The sequence below is a fragment of the Herpailurus yagouaroundi genome, unplaced genomic scaffold (assembly GCF_014898765.1).
Source record: "Herpailurus yagouaroundi ecotype Mexico unplaced genomic scaffold, PumYag 159, whole genome shotgun sequence".
In the NCBI taxonomy this organism is placed as follows: domain Eukaryota; kingdom Metazoa; phylum Chordata; class Mammalia; order Carnivora; family Felidae; genus Herpailurus; species Herpailurus yagouaroundi.
This window is the reverse complement of record NW_024412400.1, coordinates 19,957,521-19,980,523: the sequence shown is the minus strand read 5'-3', so window position 1 is coordinate 19,980,523 and position 23,003 is coordinate 19,957,521. Positions and strand designations below refer to the sequence as shown.

At 40.6% G+C, this 23,003-nt stretch overlaps 1 protein-coding gene and 1 long non-coding RNA gene across 2 annotated transcripts in view; one reads left to right on the top strand and one right to left on the bottom strand.

Moving 5' to 3' along the window:
* Positions 1-16,050, bottom strand: part of ZNF385D (zinc finger protein 385D) — a 901,583-nt gene extending 885,533 nt beyond the window's left edge. The window contains exon 1 of the mRNA XM_040480081.1: positions 15,747-16,050. Coding sequence (XP_040336015.1) covers positions 15,747-15,852 — 106 coding nt within the window. The 5' untranslated portion in view covers positions 15,853-16,050. The remainder of the gene's footprint in view (positions 1-15,746) is intronic.
* Positions 16,051-16,202: 152 nt separating this feature from the next.
* Positions 16,203-22,139, top strand: LOC121033605 (uncharacterized). Its single transcript, XR_005792022.1, has 3 exons — positions 16,203-16,494; positions 19,844-19,984; positions 21,584-22,139. It is a non-coding gene; the product is annotated as an uncharacterized LOC121033605 (long non-coding RNA).
* The last annotated feature ends 864 nt before the right edge of the window (positions 22,140-23,003 follow it).

The following is a 23,003-nucleotide window of genomic DNA, read 5'->3' as shown; positions in this document are numbered from 1 at the left end:
TTTACATTCGTGGAAATAAAATGTTGAATCCTATCCCTATTCCCAGGTTATGTACCTTATGCAGTATTGGGCACTCAGTATTTGTGAATGAATAATAAGGACAGTCTGCTGAGTTAAATATTTTAGCATGTTTAAGCCCAAGTAATGTTGAAAAGAGACCTTTGGATTCGACATAAAGTTCATGCGTAACCCTAGAGAAGTGTCTCAGAAGTATGACAAAATGAGATAAAGCAATGAAAGAAAAGCATGGGGACTGCCCTTTCTAAAAGTTTGGCAGTGATTCCATGGAGAGATTTGGGACAGCAGCCTGAAGAAAGAAGAGTACAGCAGATCTGGAGGGCAAGCAGATGGAAAAAAAGAGCCAAGTTTTAAGCAGGACGATGAGTAACTGGTGAAATGTTTAAAAGGTACCAGGAGGAAGTGGGATTATAAGATAAGTAATCGGGCCTTGGGAGAGCAATCCTCTTGGGTCAGAGATGCAAATCAGGATGGTTATAAATGAAGCTGTAACTGGTAATGACAGAAGGAAAATGTGAAGGTGTACCACTCTAATGACCTTTATTTCATCTAAGAAAAAGAAACCAGAAAATATTCTGAATTTAAGAGCAGGCATTGGATAAAGAATTTGAAATTCAGGACAAACTTTTGAACAGCCTTTATAGGAAGGCAGCTACTAAGCATTAGAAGAATGAGTGGCACCAAGAAAGAATGTCCAGTTGGAAGTGAAATTTTAAACGGCAACATACTCATCTCCAAAGTTATGAGAACCATCTCTATGATTTAATGACCCAATATCATAAGCCTACAAATCATCTGGTTACACATCCAGGCCCAGAACCCAGGAAATGGAAGCAGAGGACCTCTTTTTGACATCTAGCAAAAAGTGGGATACTTTTGACTCCCTATACAAAAAAATAAAAAATAAAAACCTCTACAACTCTATTTGCCCATTCTGACTTATTTACTGCAAACAAAATAAAAATGCCATTATATAATGTTTCTCTCAGTGTGGCCATTTTTTTTTATTTATTTATTTTGAGAGAGACAGAGACAGCATGAGTGGGGAAGAGGCAGAGAGAGAGAATCTCAAGCAGGCTAGGTGTGGCCAGCGATTTTGAGCAAAATGCAAAAGCTGTCTATATTATTTTTCCTTCTAGTAAAAGGCTAATACCAGCTCATTTGCAAGGAGGTATTGGATTCTGCAAGACAGAAAAATCTCTTGGAACTTGCATGATAGTATTTCTCTATGTATGTTGTTAGTTGAATCAATTGCAGCCTCCACCTAGAATTACCTTATGATGGTAGATTTAAATGGCCACGGCGAGGGGCACTTGGTGGCTCAGTCGGTTAAGTGTCCAACTCTTGATTTCAGCTAAGGTCATGATCTCACAGTTTCATGAGGTCAAGCAAGCCCCACATCAGGCTCTGTGCTGACAGCATGGATCCTGCTTGGGATTCTCTCTCTCTCCCTCTCCCTGCCCGTCTGCTGCTCACACTTGCTCTCTCTCTCTCTCTCTCTCTCTCTCAAAAAAAATAAAGAAATAGATAAATAAATAAACATTAAAAAATGCTTTAACGTATAGAAATAGTTAAACTCTGAGGAAAGCAGTGTTGGTATTGAAAAACAAAACAAAACAAAACGAAACCTCAAGCCAAGAAAAAGTGGAGCTGAATTTAGAGGCAAAATGATGAACTCAGCTTGAAATGACAATGGGAGTACCAGTAGAAATGACAGGAAATGATGCCCTGTGGACACAGTGCATCTCTCACTGGTATGAAAACTAGTTATGAACCATATGTAAACAAATGAATGTATGATGTCACTTCTATTCCTTGGCCACGTAATTTTTTAAGTGGGCTGTAAAAGAGAATGAGGTATATGTAGTAAAGGCAGCATAAGGTTCAAAAACAAGGTACTTTTCAGGTAGAGGAAAGTTCTCAAAATTGTCTGTGGGATCACTTTCTTTACTTGAACGGAAGGCCAAAGAAAAGCCACAAACGACATGACCCATGAGGATGGGATTACTGCGCTTGTTAAAATCACAGCCACTTTACTAGCTTTAACAAGATCCTCTTTGGGGACACTTCCAACGTTATGTTGGAAAGGAGTCACAGTTGAACTCTTACAACTTGTTTCATTTTCTGAAACATTTCAGGAACTAATAAAGCAAGAGCTAAATAAACCTTTACTAGACTGTTGGAAGAGCATGATTTCTTTCTTGAAAACATATGCCTGGGTAATTTTATTCTTTTAGAGCAAACTACTTTTATGATTTTCCACAAAAATACGCCAAGCCATCCTCAAACTCACCTCCCAATGACTTCCAAATGACTTTAGTGTGCGGACACACATTATATTCCCATACACACACAGCCATACTCATGGAATCGGCACCACGGTTCCAGCTCCAGACACAATAAGTATTGTGCAGTTCTTGGCAGTTTCCTAAGGGACATGCTTCACTGTATTCTCTATGCACATTATGAAATCAACCAAAGTTCTGTAATTTATTACCATCATTTTTACTAGACTTCACTGACGCTTCTCTAAGAGCCAACTTCCAAGATTCAATGGTGTTTATTTTAATAACAAAGCAATGACACGAAGTCTTAAACATTCTTTCAAAATGGAAAAAAATACCAATGCCCTTGTAAGCCCTGTTCACTGTAGGGGGCACGAGAGGCACATTGTGTTGACATACGTTGTCTCACTGTGTGTCCCTCTGTTCACCTCATGCTTTAAGTGTTAGAAACAAAGAAATAACACTCTGACTTTAACGTTTTGGCTCTCCTTTAGTATGAAATCATGAAATAAAAACGAATAACTGTGTATTCCTTTGAGACTCTGATAATCAGGGTGATCACTCAGTTGGCACATTTCTGTTTCCATCAGGTTATAAAAATTGAGAGCCTTCTAATATTATTTGATTATGCTGCCCCTCTAGAGATCACTAGCTATTATTACCCTAAACCTTTTATTATTCTGAAACACACAGTCAGTTATTAAAATATTGCATTTGAGGGGCGCCTGGGTGGCTCTGTCAGTTAAGCATCCGACTTCAGGTCAGGTCATGATCTCAAGGTTTCTGAGTTCAAGCCCCACGTAGGGTTCTGTGCTGACAGCTTGGAGCCTGGAGCCTGCTTTGGATTCTTTGTCTCCTTCTCTCTCTGCCACTCCCCCACTTGTGCTCTCTATCAAAAGTAAGTAAATGTAAAAACATTTTTTACAAAATATTGCATTTGAGTTAGAAGGATGGAAAAAAAAATACTGCAGTCTTTTGCTGTTCAAAACAAAACTTGTTGATGTTGCATCACAAACACATTTGGGAAAGTAGTTAAGTTGCCAGGTTTCAAATTATCAGAGGGATGGAGTAAAAACAAATTCATTGAATAACACAGAATTTCCAAACTCAGCTAATGGACAAGATGATTCATTGTTCTGATGTGGCAAGACAAAATGGAAAGTCAACAACTGGGAAAGCACAAAAATGCAGAGACTGGAAACTTTCAAAGTTGGGCATGAAAAGCAAGCAATTTGCTGTAATCAGAATGTAATAGGCAGCATTAATTTATAGGAAGATGCCTTTTGGAGTACCAAATTAGCCTAATCAATTTAGAAACTTATTAATGGTCCTGACAATTTTCCTTAAGGACCACATCAAGGTATATAACATAACTGTTAAAGTCACTTTAGCATTTGCATAAAATTAGTTTATCTTCACATCAAATCTGAGTATGGTTATAAAACCTATCTTGGAATACATTTCGGAGCAATTTTCAAATTAAAGTTTCATTAGTACTGCCTTAATACTGTCATTTATTGATTGTTCTCATCTCCATTCCAGTCATAGACTATCATTGTCCCAAGTAATTCATTCCAATGTATGATAGACTTAACAGAAGCTATTGCCCTGAATATGTGGAAAGAAAAGGAAACTATTCAGGGTAGCACAGAGAACATCAGGCATTGAGTCAGACAAGGTTAATTCATGATCCAACTTTGCTACCTACCAGTTACTCAACCTTGCCAAATCACTTGACCTTTTGTTTATGTATCTTAAAAAAAATGTAACTGTCATAATGGTAACACATACCCACCTAATTTCTGGGAAGAAACAAGTGAGAAATTACAGATGTCATTTCAGTATTCTATAAAACACTATTTCATTGTTGTATTTTAGTGTGTGCCTTGATAGGAATAGAATGCTTGCTCTAAATGGACAAAGCAATGTGAATCCCGTAATTCACAACGGCAACCTTTTCTACCCTGAATAGTATTTAGTTTTTCCTCAAATTTTCTTACACATGCTAAAAAATCCTAATTAGGGAAACTTGTACTTTGTTAAAGGCAATTTTTTTTTTAATTTTTTTTTCAACGTTTATTTATTTTTGGGACAGAGAGAGACAGAGCATGAACGGGGGAGGGGCAGAGAGAGAGGGAGACACAGAATCGGAAACAGGCTCCAGGCTCTGAGCCATCAGCCCAGAGCCCGACGCGGGGCTTGAACTCACGGACCGCGAGATCGTGACCTGGCTGAAGTCGGACGCTTAACCGACTGCGCCACCCAGGCGCCCCTATAGGCAATTTTTTAAGAAGGAACTTCTTTCTTCTGATGTCCTCAGAGTTTTGAAGACTTCCTCTTCAACTTTTGAATATTTAAATTCAGAAATCATGTTCTAATTTATGATCTAAAAAGAGAAAACATGTTTCGGAGTGCCTGGGTGGCTCAGTCAGTTGAGCATCTGAGTCTTGATTTCAGCTCAGGTCATGATCCCAGCGATATTCTCTTTCTCTCTCTCCCTCTCTCTCTCTTCCCCTCTCTCTCTCCCTCTCTCTCTTTCCCCTTGCCCCTCTCCCTGGCTCGTGCTCTCTCACTGTCAAATACGTAAAATAAATAAATTAATTAAATAAAAAGAAAACTTAAAAAAATTTTTGGTATCATCTCTTCAGGTTAACTTGTTCTGGTTTTTCATTTACAAAGAGTCAAGGAAGTATACATTGGGATTAGACATAATTTATGATTAATAAATAATTAAGAGTTATGCCACTCATTAATAAGGAATTTCTACAAATACAGAGTGCTCACCCAAAATCCATAGGAATGGAAAAATGGTATTTTGAAAGCAATTTCTTAAGGTCAAACTTTTCTTTATGAGGCGCTAAAAAACTTTACTCAACTCACTAAAAGCCATTAATTAACCAATAATTGAACCATGTCTACTTTACTCAGAAGAGACCAAATGTATCAAAAATTTGATAGATTATGAGGCTGTTTCTAAGGCAATTCTTAAAGTATCTTAAGATTCTGATAACTATTTCAACCCTTTACAAATTCTATGTCTACCACATTGCAGAATTTAATCATTTACTCACTCAACAATGTTTGGGGATACCTACTTTGTTGAAGGCACTGTCCAGCATCACAAGAGGTAGAAAGATTAATACAACATGGTCCCTGTCATACAAGAATTATTCTCTGTGGGATTATAGCTATCATTGTCTAGATTACTGATGCCTGGAGAGACTTGTGAAGAACTGTGAAGAATTATCAAGGGAAATCAAATTAATTCACTGCATCCTACTTATTAATTATTTAAGCAAATATGAACTTGCCCACTGCTTTTACCTCAGAGCTACCCCTCTCATTCCTGGAAGGTATCCATTTTCCCAGGTTCCCCAATGAGTCAAGCTGACTCCAGTTTTTAACTCATCACAAGGAGTATCAGCACGATGAATGTGTCTAAGTGGGCTCAAACTCACTGCCATGCAACCATGGCCAAAGGTATCATTAAAGGAAGTGAATTTACAAAGCGTGGTCTAAGGAATACATGGCCTTCCTGTTCCGCTAGAAACTTTGAAATGTTTAAAGTTAAGACAAACCAGAAAGCATCCAGTAACTACACTGCTCTTCACTTTTATGAAAGATTCCTATCAAAGTCTCTGCTGTATTAACAAGAAAATGTTATTCGCTGCATCATTCAGTTCCCTTTTCACGAAGACTCATGGGAAAACTTCCCTCCAGTCTCAGTCCTAGGAATGGTGTTTTTCTCTTGAACAGCATTGTTCTGATGATATCTGTGCCCACGGATGTGATTGCTGTTTAAAAGCTTAGGGCCAAGGACTCCTGGGTGGCTCAGTTGGTTGAGTATCCGCCTCTTGATTTCAGCTCAGTTCATCATCCCAGGGTCATGGAACAGAGCTGCATGACAGGCTCCACACTGAGCTTGGAGCCTGGTTAAGATTCCCCTTCCTCTTCCCACCCCCCACCCACCCACCCTGCCTCTCTCTCTCTCCAACCCCCGCCCCCCGCTCTCTCTTCCCGCTTTGTCCCTCTCCCCTGCTCACTTATTCTAAGAAAAAAATAATAATAATAAAACCTTAGGGCCAAATATACAGACCAAGTCGTCCAAGTGGATAAACCCTTAGAACACATTTCTTTTCCTATCTTTCCTACTTCTAAGGAAATTTCTCTTTGTCATGTGCTTCTGAATGACCAACTGATTTTTAACTTTCTTAAGTGTAATTGAAATACAGAGAAGTGCATAAATCATAGGTACAACTTGAGTTTTTGCAAGGGAATAAACCCACATAATCAACACTCAGATCAGAAAACAGAACATTTCAGCATGTTGCCCCCTTCCCCTCCAGAAATTATGATGTATTCGTAAGTTAGTTTTACTTAATTTTGAACATGTGTGAATGGACTCAGGCTTTTGGGGCTTGCTGGCCTTTGTTGGTCAACATTACATATGTGAGATTATTGATATTTTAGTCTGCAATTACAGTTTATTTCTTCTCATCCTAGTCTCTTATTTTGTAGATTTAATTTAGCGATATTTTACATTGTTTTTTTTTTTTAAGGTTATTTATCTCTTTGGAGAAAGAGAGAAAGAGACAATGAGCAGAATAGGGGCAGAGAGAGAGGGAGAGAGAGAATCCCAAGCAGGCTCTGTGCAGAGCTCAAACTCATGAACCACAAGATCATGACCTGAGCCAAAATTAGGAGTGAGACCCTTAACCAACTGAGCCACCCAGGCACCCCACATTGTTTTTAAAACTTCTCAACTAGGGGCACCTGGGTGGCTCAGTCGGTTAAGCAGCCGACTTCGGCTCAGGTCATGATCTCACGGTCCGTGAGTTTGGCCCCGCATTGGGCTCTGTGCTGACGGCTCAGAGCCTGGAGCCTGTTTCGGATTCTGTGTCTCCCTCTCTCTGACCCTCCCCTGTTCATGCTCTGTCTCTCCCTGTCTCAAAAATAAATAAAAGGTTAAAAAAAAAACAAAACTTCTCAAACTCGTTACCAAAAAGGTAAAGAAGAGACATTGTTTGCTTAGATATGCCATTAAAGGCCCAGGGAACAAAAGAAAAAAATGAACAAAGTGGACTGTGAAAAATTTTTTAATCTGTACATCTAAAAAACATTACCAACAGAATTAAAAGGCAAACCACAGAATGGGAAAAACTTGCAAATCATATACCAAATAAGGGACTAACCAAAATATATAGTGAATTCCTAAGACTCAACAACAACAGCAGCAAAGCAAGCAATCTAACTCAAAAATGAGCAAAGGACTCAAATAGACTTTTCCCCAAAGAAAATATACAAATGATGAATAAGCACACAAAAAGATATTTAACACACTAATCATTAGGGAAATGCAAATCAAAACTACAGTGAGGATCACCTGGATGGCTCAGTTGGTTGAGTGTCGGACTTTGGCTCAGGTCATGATCTCACATTTCCTGAGTTTGAGCCCCATGTAGGGCTCTGTGCTGACAGCTCAGAGCCTGGAGCCTGCTTTGGGTTCTATGTCTCCCTTTCTCTCCACCCCTCCCCCATGTGCACGGGTGTGCATTCCCTCTCTCTCTCTCTCAAAAATAAACATTAAAAACAATTAAAAAAAAACTACAGTGAGATACCATCTCGTATCTACTAAATTGGCTACCATTAAAACAACAACAATGAAAGGAATGAAGGGAGGGAGGGAGGGAGGTGAACGAATGAACCAGAAAATGAGTTTTGGCAAGGATCAGAGAAATTGGAACTCTTGTGCACTGGGAATGTAAAATGGTACAGCCACGAGAAAGAAAAAAAAAAAACACTATGGCAACTCCTCAAAAAATTACAAACAGAATCGCTATATGATCCAGCAATTCTGCTTCTGGGTATGTTCCTAAAGGATTAAAAGCAGCCTGGAAGAGATGTTTGTACAGCCATGTTCACAGCAGCATTATGCCCAAAAGGCAAAATGCAGAAGCAACCCAAGTGCCCATTGACAGAAGCATGGATAAACAAAATGTCATTTATACATATAACAGGAAGGAAATACTCTAATATATGCTACTCTACATAGATGAACCTTGACGACATTATGCTGAGTAAAATAAGCCAGTTACAAAAAGACAATTATTCTCTGATTCCACTTACAGGAGGTACTTACAGTAGTCAAAATCATACAGACAGTAAGTAGAAAGATGGTTGCTAGGTAATAGGGAGAGGGAAATGTGGAGTTATTGTTTAAAGGGGATCGAGTTTTAGTTTTGCAAGAAGAGTTCTGCATATGTGCGGTGATGAAGGATGCAAAACTATAGGAATGTATTTAATGCCACTGAACTGTACCCTTACAAATGGTTAAGATGATAACTTTCATGTTTTATGTATTTTATTCGAATCATTTTCTTTAAAAAGTTAAATAAGTAAGTAAATAGTGTCTATTCACCAAAGTCGGAAAATCAACTAATACCCTCTAGAAAAAAAAAAGGAAAATATAACAATTCTGAAAGAGAAGCTCTTAACTTTTCAGCTAAACCCAAGTCCAATTAACCATAATATCTTATGAGTTGATATTTCTAGTTAATTAAATTATGTGGTTGACAAATTCTGTTTGTATTTCAAAAATTTTATTTTTATTTATTTTGTTAAATTTGTTCCTGATTTTTCATTTTATTTTATGGTACATATAGTGTAAGCAGAAGGAAGACAGTTCAAAAATTGTCCCATCTTAGCTATGTATATGCATATTTCCTAACTTAGTTCCTTATCTCTAAACTGTGTTTAATGGTATTTCTTTGCTCCTAAAATTGTGAATTAAACATAAAGAGCTAATTGTATTCTATCAAAGTACTATTTAAAATGTAGTAGCTGTTGGGGCACCTGGGTGGCTCAGTCGGTGAGGCGTCCGACTTTGGCTCAGGTCATGATCTCGTGCTCCGTGAGTTCGAGCCCCATGTCGGGCTCTGTGCTGACAGCTCAGAGCCTGGAGCCTGTTTCAGATTTTGTGTCTCCCTCTCTCTCTGACCCTCCCCCATTCATCCTCTGTCTCTCTCTGTCTCAAAAATAAACAAACATAAAAAAAAATTTTAAAAATACATAAATAAAATAAATTGTAGTAGTTGTCTAGCTATTTTTCATACACTAAACGCTCCATGAGCTCAAGGTCTTTCTTTTCTTGTCAACTTTGATATCCCCAGGACCAATATTCTGTAAGCACATAGTAACTACTCATCAGATATTTACTGACTGCATTATGTTAAAGCGAACAGAAAATAATTAATTGCCCTGAAGTCTCTGATCAAAAAATCTGGTCAAAATTTGAACATAAGTTAGGAAAATGTGCTTTAAAAATATATGAATTTTCTGATACTTTCTACATTTTCCATAATTTAGTTATATTGGTTCTGCTATCTTTTCATACATCTAGCACAGTACAAAAATATGAGGATGATTATTATAATAGGCCAAGTAATGTACAGACAACCCTCCAACATTCCCACTCCAGGTCTCAAGACCCCAATCCCTGGAACCTGTAAATGTCATCTTTGGGAAAAGAGTCATTGCAGGTAGGATTAAGTTAAGGATCTTAACATAAGAAATTATTCTGGATTATCAGGATAGGCCCTAAATGCAATCACAAATGTCCTTAGAAGAGAAAAGCAGATGGAAATTAGACTCACAGAGGAGAAGGCAATGGGAAGACAAAGGCAGAGACAGAAGTGATGTGACCACAAACCAAGGAATGCCAATGGCCACCAGAAGTTGCAAGAGGCAAGGTACAGATTCCCCCCTAGAGTCTCCAGAGAGTACACAACCTTGCTGAGACCTCGATTTCAGTCCAGTGATACTGATTCCAGATTTATGACCTTCAGAATTGTGAGAGAATTCATTTCTGTTGTTTGAAGCCACCACATTTGTGGCAATCTGGTTGAGTAACTATAGAAAACTAATACTTGATGGTGATCAATCAACCCATGAAATTCAATCAATCACTTAGTATCACCATGTTACAGCTAAAGCAAAGAAACGTACAATAAGTTGACTAAATTCTCACATTTTTAAATTTTTTAATGTTTATTTTTGAAGGAGAGACGGGGGGAGAGAGAGAGAGAGAGAGAGAGAGAGAGAGAGAGAGAGAGGTGGAGGGGGCAGAGAGAGAGAGAGAGAGGGAGACACATAATCTGAAACAGGCTCCAGGCTCCAAGCTGGTAGCACAGAGCCCAATGTGGGGCTCAGACTCAGGAAACGTGAGATCGTGACCTGAGCTTAGGTCGGACAATTCACCAACTGAGCCACCCAGGAGCCTCTAAATTCTCACAGCTTGTAAGGAACAGAGCAAGGATTCAAACTAAGGTGTTCCAGTTCTTGAGTGCACTTTCTTAAAGGCTACATCATGTTAAAAGACTATTTTGTCTCTGTAACTTTAATGCCAAATTTTACTATGGATGAAACACTTGCATCCACTTGAGAGCTCAATCCAGTGCCTATATTCTTCAAATTCTAGGTGATCTGGATAGATTTGGTACACTGAGACTAACTACTGGAAGTTCTTCTCAACAACATAGTTTTAAAATATAGAGTTTTCAGGACGCCTTCTGGAGTTTCAAGTGCATTTCTTTGTTTAAGTAAAAGTCAAATAAAGATACTATAGACATATTTCATTATTATGTCTTTCATTTCAATTGGGGGTAGATGAGAGATTGTTAAAGAAGAAAGAAATCTCTAATAATTGTCTAATAATAAATTATAAAAACAGCCGCGATTAACTCTTTAGATATATAAACAAGGACCCATCACAAGACCAGAATAAAATTAACAGAGGATGCCTGACCCCGTGTTATAAGAAACCTTAGTTAAATCCGCAAATGGACCTCCTTAACGCTGCCCTGTAATAGTATTTGTTGCTCTCATGGAGACAGATAGGTCTAATGGGTAATCAAGATATGCCAAGATTAGTACTGTGTGCCAGAAGACGGGCTACATAATTACATAGAGGCAAAGTTAAGAACTCTCCTTTACTGCAAATCTCTGACTTAAGAGACCAGTTTAAATTTTTTTTTTTCAACGTTTATTTATTTTTGGGACAGAGAGAGACAGAGCATGAACGGGGGAGGGGCAGAGAGAGAGGGAGACACAGAATCGGAAACAGGCTCCAGGCTCTGAGCCATCAGCCCAGAGCCCGACGCGGGGCTCAAACTCACGGACCGCGAGATCGTGACCTGGCTGAAGTCGGACGCTTAACCGACTGCGCCACCCAGGCGCCCCAAGAGACCAGTTTAGAAATGCTGTATGTTTGCCAGCTGTGGTACATATAATTCGAGATCAGAGTGGACTGCCACTTTGTGTTTCAAATAAGGCAAAAAATGAAACGCATGGTTGGATGACACTACAAAGTAATAAAATCATTAAATGGCCTAGAGCACTCTATCGTCACTCTAAAACTGTGTTCTAGTATTCTCTACCGTACATCAGTAGGTTAGGAAAAAGATACTCTTTGAATCCCATTCTCAGTCTCTGCAAAATACTAAAAGTGGTACAGAATTACCTGGATTTGATTACCATCACATTTCAAATGCGATAAAGACTTTGTGAAGAAATCTGATTCATCTCTGCTTCTCGGTTTCCGTAAAGTTCTTTCTCATTGGACTTTATTTTTAAAGTTAAGGATGGGTCAATCCACAAACAGGAGTTATTGCCAATCTTAGCAAGCCGTAGATTATGTAAATTAATGCATTTTTAACATACTGGAGTTTTTTTAAGGATCTCAAATGTGTTTGTTAATTACTTGTTCGAATTAATTACACCAAATTTGAGGCACATAATTCCATTTGAGCTGATCTAGGTTTCCAAAGAGCCTACTCAAGTGCTTGCTTAATGTTCAACCCACAGGCTTTATTTTATTCAAAGTCTCTCTTTAGAGGCTGGTCAAAAAACCAAGGAGTGTCATCTACCTTGAGCTCTAAGCCCTTGCAACATTCAAAATTAAAACTCCTTCCCCAATATCAGTTTCTTTGCTCTGTGACACCAATATGACTCAGATGCTTATAGAGCTTAAATCATTTTCCAGAAATCTGGTTGTTCAAATCACCAAATAATAGCACATAAACTAAAATCCTATCGTGCAAATATGAAACAAAAAAAATTGTCAAACACCTAACAGATGTTCATGTGATTATAAGGTTAACCCACTTATAAGACTCATCATAAAATATTTTGCAGTTCAAAAATTCATATTTACAATTAATTTCAATACTTCGTTACGAAGGTTAAATATGTTAACCACTGTAACAACCTCATTATCTACTTCTAAAAAAACAAACAAAACCTCAAGGCAAGTTACTACTGTACTATTTTTATATTCCTGTGAATGTATTCAGAAATGGATTACTTACAGTACACAAAGTATGATTTTTTAAGACTTCAAATATTTGAAAGGACACAAACGTTAATTTTATGCAACACTACGTTACTACTAGAAAACACAATTTAACCCTAAAACAAAGAAATCAAAGGAATAACTTAGTTTACTGTAACAGAGAAATGTCCTTTTATTTGACAACAAACAATAAGATACTATGCAAGTGTGATGAAACCTAGTAAGATAACTTGTCAAAGATTCTCTATTTCCAAAGTTGTTCCCCCATCTGGGATATGAATATCATTAGTATCCCAACGGACTTACATACTTTTATCTGATCATTCCATTCATGTGCAGGCAAATCAGATCTGTGACTTAAAATACATCACTATTCCCCAGATATGCATAATTACAGCTTATGAAGAAATACAACAAATACGATCTATTTGCTGCTTTCGTTCTTTGTTTTAAAACCTCAAAATCTTTAGACAGCACACAACAAATTATCTGAAGAACTCATCAGTAATGAATTTATAGTTGGAGATTACAAGAAAATAATGGAAGATGTGTCCTCAACTACCTGCATACATTTTGCAGTAACAAATGCAACATCTTAATTAAATTTCAGATAAAATAAGCCCTAAATTGGATGTGAGTCTTTTAGCCAAAGTTGTTATTGTAGATGAGACACTATGTTTTGTTGAATTACAAACATTTTTCATTACTGAACTTTTGATGCACCTAGTAAATAGCAAATCACAGCAGGGGGTGTAATTGTTTTGAAAATACTGCTGAAAATAAAAAGGAAATTTTCAAACAAGCTGCATGTATCTCTTAATAGAAATTCAACATCCTGTTAGGATCTGAGCATTAATTATAAGCTGGCTAAACTATGAGAGTGTCCAGGTAGACCTCAGGATAACTCTAGAGAGTCATACAAATGTGATGTTAGCATCAGGTATATTTAATGTTATAAATCACAGATTGTTAAGAGAAAGGCTATACAATACTACTACTGATTTACAGTAAAGGGGCTCAAAGAAGAAACACTGTCAAGGGGAACACCAAGACCTCAGCACTTAGCCCTCTCTACAGATGGCAAGCCAAATGACATAAATGTGACACATTTTTCATTTGATTTGAAGTCTGAGTTGGACGTTTCTGTTAAACACTTGAAATAGTTGTACATGAATCAATCTATGATGTGGTACTAATTTTTCATGGGGTTTAGAACTCAGATAGTCCTCCCACTTTTCAAATGAGGTTCGACAAGGTTGAGTAATGATTGGAGGAATCAACTTTGAAGTCCAGCAATCTTGGGTTCTAAAACACTAACTCTGGAACTTTTCCAAATTTTACATCTCTAAGGCTCCTTTTTCCTTATCCACAAAATGGAGAAGTAAAGATGTTGCCTTCCTGGGGTTGTTATATATTTAAAGGAGCTGTAAGGGCATTCATACAGTGCTTAGTGTGCTGTGAATGGGGAAAAAAAATGTTAGGCGTCATTATTACGGCTGTTCTTGTTCTTGTCAAATGACCCCAAGTTCCTTCAGCCACTCTGTAACAAAGCAAAGCAGTCCAGACGTCCTATATTTTGGCTCAGGTTTCTTTCTCCTAACACACATAGCTTCTAGCACCTCACTTACTGAAATCTAAGATAATACATTAACTCAAGATGCTTACCCATTCCCCTAGTCTATGGTTGAGCTCCATGGATAGAGCACTCCAGTTAATTTCTGAGGAACATCTGGAAGGAAATGCGAAGACATTGCAGCAACCCCCAGACACACTGTGCTGCATCCATCAACATAATTTGAAATGACCCATATTTGCCTTTCAGGTTTCCGGACCAGAGGATAGTGACTAAATTACCCAGTACGGAGCAAGGGTGACAGGAAAACCCAGAAGGAGATAAACCTTTCCAGTGGTTTCAGGGAACGTGGTGAACCAGAACTGAATGGACATGAAAATCGCTTTTAACAGACAAGTAGCAAACAGCCTCAAGAGAAGAGAAAGACATTTCCCTAGGACATCCCCAGAAAGCGCCACAGGAATGTCAGCAAAAAGCACCAGCTCGAGGGTCCCTAGTTACACCTACAGAACAGAAAGTAGTCTTGCAAGTCCGTTCAAGCTTCCAGAATTTGGAGACGCTCATAACACCCAGGAACATCGCATTCCTTGCTACTTTAGCTGCAGCTCAGGCTGAAGCAGACACAAACATCGTCCCCAGAAATATGTGATGCAGAGCAGTCTGAACTGTAAGGGCGGCAGACAGGACATTGGGCATTTCACAAGGGGCGACAGTGTGTTGGGCCCCGCAGGTTTCCTCTGACCCCAATTTGCACGCACAATAAAACTTCTCCCTAAACGCAAGAAGTCAAAAGGCACGCAGACCCTGTACTCTCTCCTCCAACTCAATCCCCTGGACCAGGAAGGCAATCAGATCCAGGGGCACTGATTTACCCTTAACCTCCCAACCCCACCCGAAATGTTAAAATTATTCCCCTGGAGGAAGGCTTCCTGTAACTGGGTGGCATCCCCACTGCCCTCAAATCTTGTACATCCGCAGGAGAGATCTTGAAAAGAAACAAAAAAGGCAGGAAAGGAAGAAAGGAAAAAGGACGAATTAGAAGGAAGAAAATGAAAAGAAAAGACAATCACGAAGCTAGCCCGCTGTGCTTTCTTATCCCAACAACTTCGCCTGGTTTCCCGAGGAGGGAGCGCGCCCCACACACACCCAATAGGAGACAGGCGGCAGGGAGTCCGTCCTCGGTGGCCCAGCCCTCGACTCCAGCCGGAGCCTGGCTGACCCTGTCGCCCCCTGCCGCTGCTTCCTCTGCCCCTTGGTCCCCGTCAGCGCGTGGTGCCTAGAGACCCTCAAGCTCTGCGCTCTACACTCCGGCCCCCCACTGCCTCACATCTCTGCTGGGCGCCGAGCGGAAGAGACAAGGGAGCAGACTGATGGTGTGGGGTTCGAGGGGACAGGGGGACGTCCCGGGTGCGGACTATGCGAATGCCCATTCGGTACGCCTCACCGCGCCCGGGGGCGCAACCCCGGCACCGCAGCCAACTCCGCCACCCGCACGGAGACACCTCTTTTGCGCTCAACTTACCGCGGCTGGACTGAGCTTTCGGCGCCCCCAGCAGTTTTTCTCTCCTTCCTCCCGCCGAGCCCTTCATCCTCCTGCCGGCGGCCGCCCTGCGCCCCGGCCCCGGCATCAGGAGGAGCGGCCGCCCGGGCTGGCTGGCCCCGGGGGCGCACAAGGGCCGGTCTGCAGCTTCGGTGGTGAGAGTCACCACGAGGCGTGAGCGGCTGCCGCGGAGAATAGTCCCCGGAGCGCCGCTCCTGTGGTCCCTCGGGCGCTGGCTGGAGGTGGCTGTCGGCGCGCCTCTGCCTCCGCCGCGCCCGCCGTGCTCTGCACGCGTCCCGAGCCCGCGCCAGCCTCAGGTGCACCCAGCTGGGGAGAGGTGCGAGCTGGAGCGGAGGGAGGGGCCGGCCCGGGGGTGCCAGGGAAGGGAGAGAAGGCTGAGCGGAGAGAAAGAAACCGAGGGGAGAGGAACTAGCTTTCATGGAGTGAGTGGATCCTGGGTGTTAAGGGGAAATGCGAGCGACAGAAATGCATCCAGAAACTATGGGTATTAGAAATGAGCTCAAGTGAGCTGCTTTAGGAGGCTCGGGAAAGGGGCTTTCCTTTTGTGCTTAGGTCCTTTATCTTCCCGGGTTGCATACAGGTCTACCTGAAAACAGCCCCACCCCCACCTCCACACCCCTCTATCTTTTTCTTTTTTCTTTTTTTTTTTTTTTTAACGGTGAACCTCCAATCTCAGATTGCAGATACAAAGTGATAGGGTGAAGCTACTGTAAGTATGAGGGGAAATTCCACCTCCACAAAACCCATGTTCCCCCCTCTTAAGGGACCCAGGTCCTACTGGGATTTTTCTTCTCTCCATCCCCTCCCCCTTCTGTTTCTCACCCCTCCCTCTCTCCTTCCCTCCCTTCCCCCTCCCTCTATCCCCCCTTCTCACTCTTCTCTCTTCTCTCTCTCTCTCTGTCTCTCTCTCTCTGTCTCTCTCTCTGTCTCTCTCTCTCTCTCTCTCTCACACACACACACACACACACACACACACACACGCACACACTACAATACCCTGGGGATGAAAACATATCCTCCATTGTCCTTTCTTAGGAGGTAAAGAGGTGTGTCTCAAATTTTGCCGTGCACAGGAATCATCGAGGAAATCAGGTTAGAGTTCAGATTCTGTTCCAATAGGCTTGGAGTGGGGCCTGAGAGTCTCTGCTTGTTTAATGGTGTGACAGAGGATGCTTATCCAAGGACCACATTACCCAGTGGGCAGTAGTCTCTGAAAGCACGTATTGTCCCTCAGGTGCTGGCTGGAGGTGGGCAAAACACAAACAATATAAACTCACTTTCTAGTACCAGCTGAGCCACTAGCTATTTGTACCATGAACTGAAATAACAAGTCCCTGGGACAGTGTCTTTCGTGGGGTTTCAGCATGCTGTGTAGGCCAAATAACTTAGAAATGTGAACTGAGTGCACAAGTATAAAATGCCCCACATGTACAATGCTGTCATCATTGTCATTAATAATCCACTATTGATGAAATTATTAGGAATACTAATGTTGAGGAAGGTGTATATAATAATGGTAATCTGCTGTGTGTTTTCAAGAGTAGCTCTAAAAAATAATCAACAGTGACTTCCCCACAAATTCACAGACATTTAGAAAGTAAATGCTGAGTAACATCCTCAAAAGAGTAGACTGTTCATCCTCTGAGCTAGTTGTTGACTTTAGCAGAGAATGGCACCATTCAAGTATGCATTATCAAGTAGTTAAATCATTTTTCAAGCTAATGGATAAAGAAAACCAAGAAATGCAAATGCCAAGAATAAGGAAATAAAAAGAGAAATACAGTAAATGCACCGAAAAAATATGTGGTTTTGACTTAGCCTATGTTAGTTTGGTTTGATACTCTCTCTTGACGTGTTTTCTATCTGGATTTAAACATTCATCCTATCATTTCAGTTCATCAAGTGTTAACACGTCTTTATCGTGGTAAAGGCCTTTCCTGGGGTGAACAGAGTCAGACACCATTCCTGCTTTGCAAGAACAATTTGACAATATACCAAGAAGCACCATATTAGGTAGTCTATGGTCCCACTAGAGACTACCAAACACAATACTGCAGCGAGTTCAAAAGGCAGTGAGGCCTGGAGAAACTTCACAGAAGCAAAGAGAAGGAAAGTCATTCTAGAAAAACCTTCAACTATGATAGGATTCCATCAGGCAAGAATTAAAAAGGAAGTACCGTTAAGACAAAAGAGTAAGGGCAGAAAAGTATGGGGAGCAGTGGATCCCTTGGCCCAAAACATACACTGCATGGAAGAAGATAAGGAAAGAGCTTGGAAGATTGGCAGGTGCTAGGACTGCTACCTTGAGCAGACTGTACTTCACTTGAGAAGTGCTGAGCTGAGGACCACCATGCTAAGAAATACAGCAAGAAGATTTGATAAAACAAGTTAATGGGATGACCTAGGAGCAGAAAAGCAGTAGAGTTGTAAAAGCACTTGGGAGGCAGTCAAAGCCACAGGTACGAGATCATAAAGGTATGAACAAAGATATGAACAAAGGTAGGAAAGGAGACCTTTAAAAGGAGACATAATTAACAGTATATCGCAACTATGTGGAGGAGAGAGATTTGTCCAAAGTATCTCTAAGGCTTTGGGGCATCTGGGTGGCTCAGTCGGGTAAGCATCGGACTCTTAATTTCAGCTCAGGTCATGATCTCACGGTTTGTGAGTTCAAGCCCCAAGTCGGGCTCCATGTTGACGGCAAGGAAGCTGATTGGGATTCCCTTTCTCCCTCTCTCTCTCTGCCTCTCCCTTGCTTCTGTGCATGCTCGCTCTCTCTCTCTCAAAATAAATAAATAAACTTAAAAAAATGGAAAAAACCTATCTCTATGGTTTTGTGCCTGGAGTATTAGAAATAGGTGACACCGTTAAGAATTGAGAAATCAAGAAGGTTGGTTGGGTACAGTCGGTGGATTTTATTTTTATGTTTATTGGGGAAAGGGTATCAGGTAATGAGTTTTCTTCAGACGTTTTTAGTCAGAGGTTTGGGGGAAGATGTTCAGGTGGGAATGTTTACACAGTCGGGAATAGAAGCCCTGCTCTGGGGAAATAGATTCTGGGTTAGAGCTTGTGTTCGCTTTCATTTTCTAGAGCACTGGGCATGTATAGTTAAGTTGTTGGAGAATATAAGGTTAGTGAGGTTGAATAGAGAAAGAAACACAAAGTCCTTAGGACAGAAGCTTAGCACTATGTCTCTTCCTGTTCCCCAGCATCCATAAAACATGGATAATAGCACCATCTGCATAAAACCGTTTTGTGAATTAAGACAGTGTACTGTTTTCTCATTTAAATTTTTTTGCACTAACCTGACACATAGGAGTCTCTAAAAATGTTCATAATGATTTGATATAAATAATAAGAGACACCAAATCACAACCAAAAAGATGGGAACAGATGGCTCAATGGGCTCGGTTATTTCCATGTCATGAAATCCAAGTTGGGGAAAAGTTTTGTTACAGAGATGGGGCTGATAACAAATAACAAATGGGGTAGAGGTATTAAAGGGAAAACACTACTGTCACTGAGGAAGGTTTTGGATTTGTTTGGGTTGTCGGGTGGGGGGGGGTAGGATCTGGTTTTAACAAGTTAATTGATTACTTTCAACGGTCCTGTTAAACCAACAAGGTATCACTATTATGAGTGGCAAAGGAATTAAAAAAAATCTTAGATTATTTTTTAAAGAAAGTTGACAACTAAAGATTAAAAATGGAGACGGGGTTGGGGGGGCGGTGGGCAGAGGGCTGGTAGCAGGATTGAGGAAGGTTGTTCCTCTTTAGAAAAAGCAAAGTCCCAACATACCTTGTTGATGAGGTTAAGGGGCCAAATGTGTGGGAGAGAAGTTGCAGGTGAGAGAAGGTGAGAATTGATTGAGCAAGAACTGAAAAGAAAAACACAACTAGTGAACCAAGAGTGCAGGTAATCAATCTTAGCAGAGAAAAGGGTCACCTGTTCCTTAGGAGAAAGAACATAGGAACAGGAACAAGAAGATGTACTGAGATTCTAAAGTGGAATGGCAGAATGTAAGAAAGCCTTTCATTATTTTGTCCCTGGATCTCTAGGAAAACACAGAAGAGGCCTTCTACTGAAGAAACAGCATTGTGAGCTAGAAAAAGTAGAGAATATTTGGAACAAGTTTTAACAAGGATGACATGGTGAATCCACAAAAGATGGGAAGAACGATCACCAGGGAATCCTACCAGGTGGGAACCTGCCTCAGGGTTAAAATATATACATTTATTATAATGAAGACAATCAGCATTTTTATTTGTTACTCTCCTAGTAAAATTCAAAGACCAGAAACACGGTGTGCAGCGTGGCTGACCTAAGTTTAATAATCAACAAAGTAAGACTCTCTTCGTCTTAGTTTCCTCAACTGTAAAATGGGGGTAAGACTGCTTTCCTTTCAGTTTTAGGCCTCTATAATAAGATGCTATAATACTGGTGGAGCAGTGGTTCTCAAACTAGAGCATTCTGCAGTGGCACCTGGGGGGACTTGTCAAAACACAGAGTGCTAAGCCTCACCTCTAGAGTTAGTGATTTTTCTCTATCTTAGATGAGTCTCAGCAATTTGAGGGTTTTTTTTAAGGTCTATTTATTTTTGAGAAAGCAAGTGCAAGCGGGACAGAGGCAGGAAGAGAGGGGGACAGAGAATCTGAAGCAGGCCCCACCCGGAGCCCAATATGGGAATGGAACCCACAAACTGCGAGATCATGACCCAAGTCGAAGTCAGGCGCTCAACCGACTGAGCCACCCAGGCACCCCTGAATTTGAGCTTCTGACAAGTTTCCCAGGGATGCTGACACTTCTGGTCCAGAGACCGCCCTTTGTAAAGTATTTAATATAACGCTTAGTACATAATAAGTACTAACTACACAGTAGCAGGTGTTTGGGGTTGGTGCTCGCCTCAGGTATGATAGCTGAATATAGAGTGCAAGCTGAAGTGGCTGTAAATGAAACACAAAGGTGAATCATGGACAGAGATTATTGGGAAAGATTGATCAGTTCACAGAAATGCAGATTGCACTTACTGTGGGAAAGATTCAAGATCAGAATCTTGGACATCAATATATGCTTACCCCAACACTTTCTAAAATGGTGGTTTATAATAAAATGCCAAGGCCATAACAATTAAATCAGATAATGGAAGGAGAAAACTGGGTCAAGGAAGAACAGCAAAACTGAGCAGGTCAACACCAATATTGTGACAACACAGAGCCAGGCTCTCGGGCTTGGAAGCCACTGCGAAACAGGAATCGGGGATGTTACGTAACTGTCATTGTCTGAGATGAAGATTCGTAAATCCCAGTCATGCTGTAAATCTCATGCTGTAAAAACTGCTCCTACTCCCACAACTGAGGGAATCTCTCACTCCTGGAACACTGAGTAACTTGGAATTCATGTGGCTTCCTTAAGTGGAAGCTTTAATACAAATCAAGCCATAGTATTACAACACAATTAATAAAAAGCACATCTGGGGGTGGTTCAGAAAATGTGCTCCAGATATTTAGCCTTCTAGTGATTCACCATTACCCACGTATACGCCTCCCTGTACAGAGCGCCTGTATTTTGTCAAGTACTGCGGTAGGATGGTCTTCAACCTCCAGTCAAATCACTCTTCCAAGATGAGAAAACAGGCTCCGAGAGATAAAGGAACTTCCCTGAGATGATACCTAAAAAACTCCAATGTCTCTGATTAGAAAGCATGTTTAATTTCCACTCTAAAATGTTGTCTCTAAAAAAGTAAAAGTTAATAAATCTCATCTGTCCATTTTCCTTTTGTCTTCATTTGGGTTTTACAGGAAAGGGATTCTGGAATCATGGAACGTATGCAGGAAGTTTACTAGGGAAAGCCCCTGAGGTCAACACCTGAGAGAGAGTAAAAGAAGCAGAACTGGGTAAAAGGGGAGGTTGAACTCCAATGCAATCTCAGCAAAGGCTTCAGCCCATTCCATGGGAGTTCTGGACTCAATGGACCCTTTGGAGTTGTTCTGCACTGAGGACAGACAAGCAGGTCTTTATACCCTCACATCAACTTGTCATTCCTAGTAATCAGAATTGAGCTCACAGAGAAGCCTGTAGAACTAATACATGAATATTTCATCATCACTGGTTTATAGGAACCCAAAGGAAACTATCTTAAATGCAGCAATTATTTTAATAAACATTATTATTTGCAAGGCACTGTGATGGGTACTCTGGGGGAACACAAATTTATTTAAATCACATGTTTGACATCATGTAACTTAAATTTAAAGTAAAATGAACTATAGAGAAGTAAATTGTCTGTAAAATGGATATAATAATATCTGTCTCATAGGGTGGATCCGAGGATTTGAAAACCTGCCACAAAATAAATGCTACTGAAAGGGCGGGCCTACGCCGGCCGACTCCATCTTGTTCTGTGTCCTTCACCTTGACCACACCTCCTCCCCTTGAGAACCCCCCCCCCCCACCTGCCTAACAGGACTCGGACCCTTCCCCAGCCAATCGGCTGAGGCCACAGCCATTACCTCACCAACTGCCCCCAGGCCCCAATAAAACCTTTGTCCTTTTGAAACTCGCTCTCTTTCCCTGGTATCTCACCGCTGCGTCGGTGCAGGTAGGGGATTGAGCTCGAGCTAGCTCGAATAAAGGCTCTTTGCTTTTGCATCGGACTCGGCTCCCTAGTGGTCTTTGGGGATCACGAATTCTGGGCATAACACTACATAAGTATTTAGGTTTTTTTCCCCTAATTACAATAGGTAGGAATGAAACGTTTTGCACAATACAATCGACAAAGTACATATAAATATGTAGTAAGTGAGAAGCTATCACTTTAACTGAGAAAATGTAATGAAGGAAAATGAATTTAGTTGAGTCTTCAAGAGGGGGTTGGAGTTTGGAAGGGAAAAATAATGGTGAGGAGAGGAATACATCCAAAGGATAACAGATAAGATGGACATGTAAAGCATAAAAGCTTAGAAATTTTTTTGACAGCCACTAAATGGACTAGTATGTCAAGAACTTAGGTGAAAGGTTAGGGACACTGCTAATGATTTTCAGTGCCCAGTTAATTGTTGTGACTATTTAGAAGACTAAAAAGTGAAATTTTTGAGCAAATTGTAAGTATGAATAAAATTCTGTTTTATGAACATTAACCTGTGAACCACTGAAATTGAAAGAAACTGGAAGCAAAATTTTCTGTTTCTTGTTCCTGCCTCATACTAATCTATCTTTCCA